This window comes from Cyclospora cayetanensis, unplaced genomic scaffold (assembly GCF_002999335.1).
Source record: "Cyclospora cayetanensis isolate NF1_C8 unplaced genomic scaffold, CcayRef3 CcayRef3_contig_270, whole genome shotgun sequence".
Lineage (NCBI taxonomy): Eukaryota > Apicomplexa > Conoidasida > Eucoccidiorida > Eimeriidae > Cyclospora > Cyclospora cayetanensis.
The window spans coordinates 28153-36918 of record NW_020312226.1 but is presented as its reverse complement, the minus strand read 5'-3'; the positions used below and the strand labels follow the sequence as shown (position 1 = coordinate 36918).

The window sequence follows — 8766 nt, the reverse complement described above, 5'->3', positions numbered from 1 at the left end:
TTATTTGCAGCAGAAGGAGTTATTTGCAGCAGAAGGAGTTATTTGCAGCAGAAGGAGTTATTTGCAGCAGAAGGAGTTATTTGCAGCAGAAGGAGTTATTTGCAGCAGAAGGAGTTATTTGCAGCAGGAGTTATTTGCAGCAGAAGGAGTTATTTGCAGCAGAAGGAGTTATTTGCAGCAGAAGGAGTTATTTGCAGCAGGAGGAGTTATTTGCAGCAGAAGGAGTTATTTGCAGCAGAAGGAGTTATTTGCAGCAGAAGGAGTTATTTGCAGCATAGGGAGTTATTTGCAGCAGAAGGAGTTATTTGCAGCAGAAGGAGTTATTTGCAGCAGAAGTTGTTGCGACAAGAGCACCGCTACCACGTGCATGCAAGCCAACCTTTTCTTCGAATAGGGAGAGCAGCAAGGCCTGACGCCTCGACGCTGCATGGCATCCTTCTGAAGTCAGTTTTTGCACTGTATCGGGTGGGTGTGCAAGTCGTTCGTTGCTGCTACCGGGAGTCGTGAGGGCCCCCCCCGCCGCTTGCAGGAGGGGCCCCTGGTTTTTTTTTTTGCCGAGTGGTTCTTCCACTTTGATCCTGCGTTTTTTTTTAGCCTTTCTGAGGCGAAGCTGCTCAGCCAGCAACGCAGCAGGCAGCGCAAGCGTCTTCGTCGCAGCCGTGAGCAGGCTCCCTCCTCCTCCCCCGTCTCCCCCAAGAGCCTCTCCAGAGATCTCTGCCTTAGGAGAGAGACTCCCCTCCAGTCTCAGCAAGTGCCCCACCGCAGCGACGCGTGGCTTTCCGCTTGAACAGTGTCGCACTTGCTGCTGCTGCTGCTGCTGCCACAGCCGCAAGGCATCCCTGTTGCTCGGGAGAGGCAGTCCTTCCGAGTTGACTAACAGCGTGCCGTCGAGAGACGCAGCTGTGAGCCTTGCAGCGCCTTCAGGAGCCGCCCGTCTGGCGGCTGCCTTGGCGGAGGAGGTCTCGCGAACTTGCTGCTGGAGCTGCTGCTGCCACAGCAGCCGGCGCAGCTGCTGCTGCTGCTGCTGCTGCAGCCGCTGCAGCCGCTGCCGCTGCAGCAGCAGCACACGCTCAACGGCGCACAGCAACGCATAGTGCTCGACCTGCTTCTCCTCCCACCTGCCGAAGGCACTGCTGCTGGTCTTGCTGCAGCAAGCGAGAGAAGTCGCGGGGGGATTTTCTTGAGAGGCCAGCGGCAGCAGCTGCGAGGCATCGGGGGGGGGAGTCAGGAAGGAGAAAATGCCGTCCAGAGGAGCCCCGGGGGGGCCCCCCCATTCGTCGATTTCCCCGTCAGGGGGCCCCTCCTCTAGCGCCTCCCACCCCTGCCTGCTGCCGCTGCTTGCGCCTCCGACAGCTGTTGCCGCAGCGTGCGTGCCTGAGGAAGCAGCGGCGGAAAAAGGGGCTTTCTGGGGAGGAAACAGCCATGCGCCTGTCACGTTTGCGCCTTGCGGAGTCTCCGCAGTGGCGGAGTCGGTGCACTGCAGCAGCTGCTGCAGCGGACTCTCCATGCTGCCACACGCATGCATGCATGCATGCATGCATGTGTGCCGGCAGGGGTGGGGGCCCCTACCGGCGCGCGTCGCACCTTCGGCTAGCGCGCAGTAGCTGCATGCACGCAGTTTCGCAGCGGAGAGGGACCGCGAAGCAGCAGAAAAAATAACCTTTGCCGACGCGATGCGCCTCGGAGGCAGGCGGCAGGAGGGAGCGAGAGAGAGCGAGAAGGAGAACGAGCACACCCTCTCGGGGAAGCAGAAAGAAAAAGGAAGCCTCAAACCAAAGTGTTTTTCGAAGGGTGGGTGGCAGCCCCCTTGAGGCCCCCCGTAAAGGGCCCCTGTAGAAGATTAGCCGAGCAGCAGCAGCAGCAGCAGCAGCAGCAGCAGCAGCAGCAGCCCCATTCATTGAGATCGAGTGGCGGCAGCAGCAGCCGCAGGGGCCCCCTCCCTCTGTGTAACAGGATAGTTGTGGAAAAGCCGCCTCCTTCGGCTTTTCACCTTATTTTTAAGTTTAAGAAGCAATTATTTTTGGTGCTCGCAAGTTTTTCGCCGCTGCGCCTCCAGGATTGGGCCCCCCGACTCACACCGGTACAGCGGCGTTCGCAGTGTATGGTCGATTTCAGTGGCTAGCTGCAGCTGACCACGCGTGCGAAGATCTCGTGACTTCCTCGTTTTCGATTTCCAAGCCTCCGTAGGCTCTTCACAGGGGGGCAAACTCCGGGAGTTCCCCGAAGCTGCTGCAAGGATGGTCTCTGTGGATAGCGAGATTCCCGAAGACTCCTTAAGACACAAGGTGCTTTACTGGAGTTCAGCTAACACAGTCCCCTCCGCTTCTGTTTTCCTGCTACACACATTCCAGTCTCCTAGCCTCAGGCGCATGCTGCCTCTAGTGTAGCTGCTGCCGCGACACCAGCTGCAGGGGCATGTTTCCCAAGAACCTGGCTGCACTGCTGCCCGCCACTGCTCTTGTTATGCACTGTACCTATGTGCATGCAGCTACTGGTCATCGAGAATGAACGGAAAAAGGTGAGCCGCGCTCGAGAGAGAGACAGAAAGGGAGAGAAAAAGAGAGGGAGAGGGACAGAGAGGGAGAGCGACAGAGAGGGAGAGAGACAGAAAGGGAGAGAAAAAGAGAGACAGAAAGGGAGAGAGACAGAAAGGGAGAGAGACAGAGAGGGAGAGAGACAGAGAGGGAGAAAAAAAGAGACAGAAAGGGAGAGAGACAGAGAGGGAGAGAGGGAGAGAGACAGAGAGGGAGAGAGACAGAGCGGGAGAGAAAAAGAGAGGGAGAAAAAAAGAGACAGAAAGGGAGAGAGACAGAGAGGGAGAGGGACAGAGAGGGAGAGAGACAGAGAGGGAGAGCGACAGAGAGGGAGAGAAAAAGAGAAACAGAAAGGGAGAGAAAAAGAGAAACAGAAAGGGAGAGAAACAGAAAGGGAGAGAAACAGAGAGGGTCGAGCTTGCTGCGCGTGTAGTCCCCCGAGAGGTTCATAGGCGTTGAGGTGCCGTGTGCTGTAGAGGGTTTGGAGTTGCTACTGCTTCCTTTCTTTCCATTTATATGTCTCTTTTTCAGCCGCGCACAATAAGCACGGCAAACATATTTCGCATACAGTTATGTATCGATATAGGCAGGTAGGCAGAAGGAGTGGTACAACTTTACGAGCGTTCCCGAGTGATGCTGAGACCCTTTTTCTCTCTTCCTGTTCTGCAGCTGGAGAAGGAAAACGCCGTTCTTAAGGCGGTACGACACCTGCCCATCCCAGCACCTGCTGCAGCGCCTGCTGCTGTGTTGCTGCAGCAGCAGCAGCTGGCTGCCAGCCGTAGCCGTCATTCCCGGCCATGTGACTGCTGTCTTGTGCCGTGTGTGCAGCAACTGTCCATCAAGACGCAACTCCTTTCAGGCGTAGGTCGCTAAATCTAGGCGTTGAAGCGCTTGAGCAGTGTTCAATGGAGGATCTCTCTCGGAAGAGTCCGCACATCCCCTTACCAGTCGCTCAGCAGTTGCTGTAGGCAGCGTCCTTGTGTGAGTGGCTGTTGCAGGAAGTTCACCCTGAGGATATGCCAGCCATAGAGCTCGAGTTGCAGAAAGAGCACGAGCAGCTTCTGCGCGACAAAGAGCACGAGATGGAAGCGCTCAGGAAGGAGCTGCACAGGCTTGACACCCTTGTTACGGAGTTGAAGCAGAAAGGACTCCTGAGCAGACTTTTCACGTGCAGCTGCATGGGAGCCCACAACGAAGACTCTGATGCTACGGAGGTAGTCTTTGAGTAAAATGTGCTGCAAAGTTACCACTTTGAAGCAGCCTTTGGTTGCTTGTATGACAACTTTGCTAGTGACAAGGAGGCGGCTCCGAGATCGTCCCTAGTGAGAACTTCGCACCCTATGCGTGTATGTGTGTCTCTTTTTTGATTTTGCGTCACGCCGGTGGCTGCCCCTCCGCATTTCCAGATGGGAACGTAATTTGCATATGAGCCGTTCTCATGTAAAGAACGGCAGAGAGAGGTCATTTTTATTTGGACGGCCTGCAGTAGACCAATTTGAAGAAAGGGTGTGATATCGTATTCCACTCTTGATGATCTAACTTAGCAGTTCCTTTACGAACCAAGGCGCATGCCGCACATAGCAGACATCTGAGCTAGCGAAAAAGACTGCGCAGTCCTTTTCGCTAGCTCAAGCACACGCACACGCACAACCCGCCACGCGTCCTCCGGCAGAGGCAGTCCCCCCTCCCCCCCCTTCTCTCTGCCAGCCTGCAGCAGCTTTAGGAGACACATCACCTCTGCCACACACGCCCCCTTCCTCCCCCCTTCCCTAAGAGGTCTCCGTCGGGCAGTCCTCTCTACCGAAAGCGCATACCACACTAGGGATCAAGCAACAATGGCGCACTGAGTGTCTTTTGCGGAGATTGTCCTCTCTCTGAGAGACGGCCCCTCCTTGCGGAGTCTGCACCTATGTGGTAACTATATAGTGGTGGGAGGGAGGGGGAAGGGGGGAAAACTTTTCTCTCTCTCTCTATGGGTTGCGTAGGAAGGCTAGAAGAAGACTTCGCGGAGAGGGGAGAGAGCGTGAGAAGAGCACCCCCTGAATGCCGCTAGCGCGCAGCAAAGTCCATCCATGCGCCGCAGGAGGCGTAATGTAGAAAGAAGCTCTCTTTTTTGCAAAGCCTTCGAGAAAAAAGCGAGGTTGGTGGCTGCGTGTGTGTGTGTGTGTGTGTGTGTGTGTGTGTGTGTCAGCGTTAGGGTTGAGCAGCTCCTGTGATCGCCTTCTGCTGTTTCCAACAACGCCACGAGGTCCCCCTTTTCTGGTGAGCTAAAAGGGCCACTTAGAAGAGTGTGAGGATCGTAAAAGAGGCGTACAGCAGGAAGATGGGGTAGCCAACCAAGAAGCGCTGCTCCTCCAAGCGAAGTGCCTGCGGGGGAGAAACACCGTCGACAGCAGCAATAGAGAGCCGCGAACTCCCGCATTGTTTGCGAGGAAGGAGGCGTGGCTAGCCATTCCACGCACTTCAGAACGCACTGGCATTAGCATCTGCATTACACTCAGCGTCCTCTCCGAACGTGGCTTCAAAAGAGGCACGCTTCAACACAAGCGCGGGGGTACTGACAGTCAGTCCGCCCACAAACACACACCTCTCCTACCCTCCTCTCCCCTCCCCAAATCCACCCTTGCCATTGTCGAGACAAATTTTTGCTGTGCTTTTGAAAAGAGAGGAAAGAGTGATGAGAGGGAGGATTTTTCCCCCCCAGCCCGGCTGCTCCCTAACGAGAGGCAGTTCGTACCGATTCGAAGAAGGAAGAAGCAGTAAAGGTTGCCCACGCCACACCGAGTGCAGCACTCGCAAGCCGCAGGAGGGGCCTACTCTCCAAGAAGAGCGCAGCAAATGCTGCAGCAGCGACTGGTATCAAAGAGTATCCTAAAATGGATGCCGTGCGATACAGATCCACGCCTTCACCCTGTAGCGCAAGAAGCCCGCAACACACACACACACAGACAGACACACACACATAGACAGACACATACACACACATGTCAAAAAGGTATATCCCCCTATCTGCCCCTGTTCTGTCCTCCTGGACTGCCCCCTTCCCCCACAACCCCCCTCTCCCTCCACGTCTAATCCACCCCTTCTGCCTGCCTGCCTGCGTGCAGCGAGGCGTGCCTTTAGGGAGGGCAGAATATGCCCAGTGTATCGACAGCTTTAGCCTTAGAAGCATCCCCTCGAAAAAAGCCCCTACCCGCGACATGAGGTTCAGCAGCAAATACGTCGAGAGGGAGCCGATGATGCTCATGCCGTAAAGACACCCAAATGAAGCCTTCCCAGCCTAAAAAATAGATAGAGAGCCACAATCAACATTCCTGCCTTCACCTCCCCCCCCCCCTTCTCCACGAACAAAAATGCGCCCAGCACCACAAGACGCCCCCTCCCCCCTCCCCGTTCAACGCCAGCTAAAATCCGCCTTTTTCTCCCCCCTTTCCTGCAGAAGACACACTGCCACCAAACTCGAGCTCTGCCAGCAGCAAAAAACAGCAGCAGCAAAAGCATCGAGATTTGCTCACGAGGAAAAGGAGGACGGCGAGAACTATGGCAATCAACATGGGACCGCACAAATCACTGTCGGCAAGCAGATCGTGATCTGCTCTGAAGCATTCCCCCCACAGACACACCAACACAGACAGACACTACAAACACCTTGCAAAGCCTCACACAAACATTCCAGAGACACCCCTTTGCACGGCCAAAATCGCAAGCGCTTATCTCGAGGAAAACGTGCAGGAGCCACCAGTCTGCAGGCGTCCTCTGGATCGCCGAGGTTCTCGTAGATCCTCCAAGAGTGAAATACGCTCATTTGTGCTCTGACCCCCCTAACGCTGCTCTTCTAGCTGCCTGCCGCCTCACTTGCTGAAAAGCAGTACCGCCTTTGTACGACTCCAAATGTCTGCGGGGTGTATTCCCAGCTCTGCAAGCACATCGCGCGACCACAAGCCGAACGCCTGCTGTGCGACTGCTAGCCATGCTACTGAGGAAGAAGGGACGGCTGTACATGCGACTAGCTATGTTGCGAGGCTGGCGAGGTTAACACGCTTTCGCTTTTCCCCCCAAAGGAAAGCCTCAGCGCTTGTTTCTACCTTCTAGCAGGGGAGGTTCGCTGTCGAAGGGATCTTCGGAGTCATCCTGCGACGCCGCCGCTGCTGCACCTGCTACAGCCGCTGCGCCGCTGACAGCTTCTCCCCGTTGCTGGGAAAAAGAAAAAAGCCGCGTCAAGTTCATGAAGGAGAACGCCCCACCAGCAGGAAGGCTGGCAGCCTCCTGCATGCGCTGCATCTCGCCAGTCAACTGCCCCTCAGGCAGTACCAAGGGGGTTCCCCCTGGGAAAGCACCTAAAGCGTTAAAATTTCCCTCCGCCGCTCTTAAACAATGCGAGCCAGGAAAAGCCGCCCCCATAGGAGCACCAGGATGACGCACACCTCCCTAAAAAACATTCGTTCAAAGTGCCACAGAAACGAACGCTAGCTACGAGCTACGAGCTAGCTACCTCGCTAGCTACCTCGCTAGCTACCAGCTACCTCGCTAGCTACCTCGCTAGCTACCTCGCTAGCTACCAGCTACCTCGCTAGCTACCTCGCTAGCTACCTCGCTAGCTACCAGCTACCTCGCTAGCTACCTCGCTAGCTACCTCGCTAGCTACGAGCTACCTCGCTAGCTACTAGCTACCTCGCTAGCTACCTCGCTAGCTACCTCGCTAGCTCCACGCAACTCTACGGAGGCAAGACGACTCACAACAGCCTTCTAGCACAGCGCAGCAGCCGCCTCCTACCCAACTCACCTGCCTCTCTTCAAAGTATTCCCCCGAAACGCCAGGCTTTTCCAAAGGCATACCAGGAGGCCATACAGGAGTACCCCTCGCATGTGCAGCACCCCCCAGTCTGCCACTCGCTAACGCCGTTCCATTGTAACTGGCTTGCTGCTGCTGCTGAGAGCTAACTCCCTGTGAGTGTCTCTGCAGATGCGCGTTGTACGATGTTAAAGACCCCTGTAGACTCTCAGACCCTTTTCCATACGGCGGCACAGGCTGCTGCTGAGGAAGCTGCTGCTGATGCTGCTGAGGCTGCTCATACTGCTGTTGCCGTTGCTGCTGCTGAGGAAGCTGCTGAGAAAGCTCGTACTGCTGTTGCCGTTGCTGCTGAGGCTGCTGCTGAGGAAGCTCGTACTGCTGTTGCCGTTGCTGCTGAGGCTGCTGCTGAGGAAGCTCGTACTGCTGTTGCCGTTGCTGCTGAGGAAGCTGCTGAGGAAGCTCGTACTGCTGTTGAGGCTGCTGCTGAGGAAGCTCATACTGCTGTTGCCGTTGCTGTTGAGGAAGCTCATACTGCTGTTGCCGTTGCTGCTGAGGAAGCTCGTACTGCTGTTGCCGTTGCTGCTGAGGAAGCTCGTACTGATGTTGCCGTTGCTGCTGAGGAAGCTCGTACTGCTGTTGCCGTTGCTGCCGAGGGAGCTCGTACTGCTGTTGCCGTTGCTGCTGAGGAAGCTCGTACTGCTGTTGCCGTTGCTGCCGAGGGAGCTCGTACTGCTGTTGCCTTTGCTGCTGTTGCTGCTGCTGCTGATGCATTGCATAAGGTATATGCTGATGATGAGGAGGCTGGTACGACTGGTGTTGTGATTTATATATCTGATGCTGTTGACGTGGGTAATCCTCTTCTCCCTGCGGATGCGCTGATGCAGCAGCATCCCCCGTGTATTGCGCTCGATGCTCTGGAGCCTGCTGCTGCTGCTGCTGCCCCAGTGGCTGCTGCTGCTGCTGCAATGACTGTGTGTCTGCCGCTTCCGTTGTAGCTTTGCGAGGCTGGAAGCTTCCTCCCTGAGGATCGGCGTAGCGACGCCTCATTTGTGGCCCCTCTGCCATTTGTATTTTTGTCAGCTGCAGCCTGCCTTCTGACGCAGTCAAAGCCGTAGCGGCATCAGCTGCAGCAGCAATGCATGCAGAAACGAGAAGGCCAGCTCTGTGCGAAGACAGCTGTCTGCTCTCTCTCTCTCTGTCTCGGGAAGCTGCGAGGTGTGCAGCCTCCCCCTCCCTCCCGCCTCCCTCGCTCGGAAGAAGTGCTGTACTGTTGCCTGCGTTGAAAAAGAGATATTGTTGCCTCCGGCGTCGGACCTGATACTGCTGTCGCTGTTGCAGTTGTTGGGGTGTCGTGCTGCGTGCGATGCGAATCAAACGCCTTCACTGGAGCTGCAGCAGCGTCGGATCGAGGGTGTCTTAGGAGCTTCTTGAGAAGTTTGA

At 56.0% G+C, this 8766-nt stretch overlaps 1 protein-coding gene across 1 annotated transcript; it reads right to left on the bottom strand.

The window, feature by feature from the left end:
* Positions 1-4997: 4997 nt before the first annotated feature.
* LOC34620313 (RNA polymerase II degradation factor 1) lies at positions 4998-8391 on the bottom strand. Its single transcript, XM_026338528.1, has 8 exons — positions 8254-8391; positions 7672-7725; positions 7318-7491; positions 6620-6962; positions 6390-6450; positions 6050-6131; positions 5272-5445; positions 4998-5069 (listed from the first exon to the last, which is right to left on the bottom strand). The coding sequence occupies exons 1-8, from the start codon at positions 8389-8391 to the stop codon at positions 4998-5000; spliced, it is 1098 nt and encodes a 365-aa protein (XP_026194313.1).
* Between the last annotated feature and the right edge of the window lie 375 nt (positions 8392-8766).

Bases quoted from the DNA above. Each gene is read 5' to 3' on its own strand.
- LOC34620313 (XM_026338528.1), bottom strand. From the start codon at position 8,391: ATGGCAGAGGGGCCACAAATGAGGCGTCGCTACGCCGATCCTCAGGGA. The intron at 7,726-8,253 runs CAGCAGGCTCCA...CCTCAGCAGCAG, and splicing joins CACTGGGGCAGCAGCAGCAG to CCTCAGCAGCAACGGCAACA. The intron at 6,963-7,317 runs GTGAGTTGGGTA...AATGTTTTTTAG, and splicing joins AATACTTTGAAGAGAGGCAG to GGAGGTGTGCGTCATCCTGG.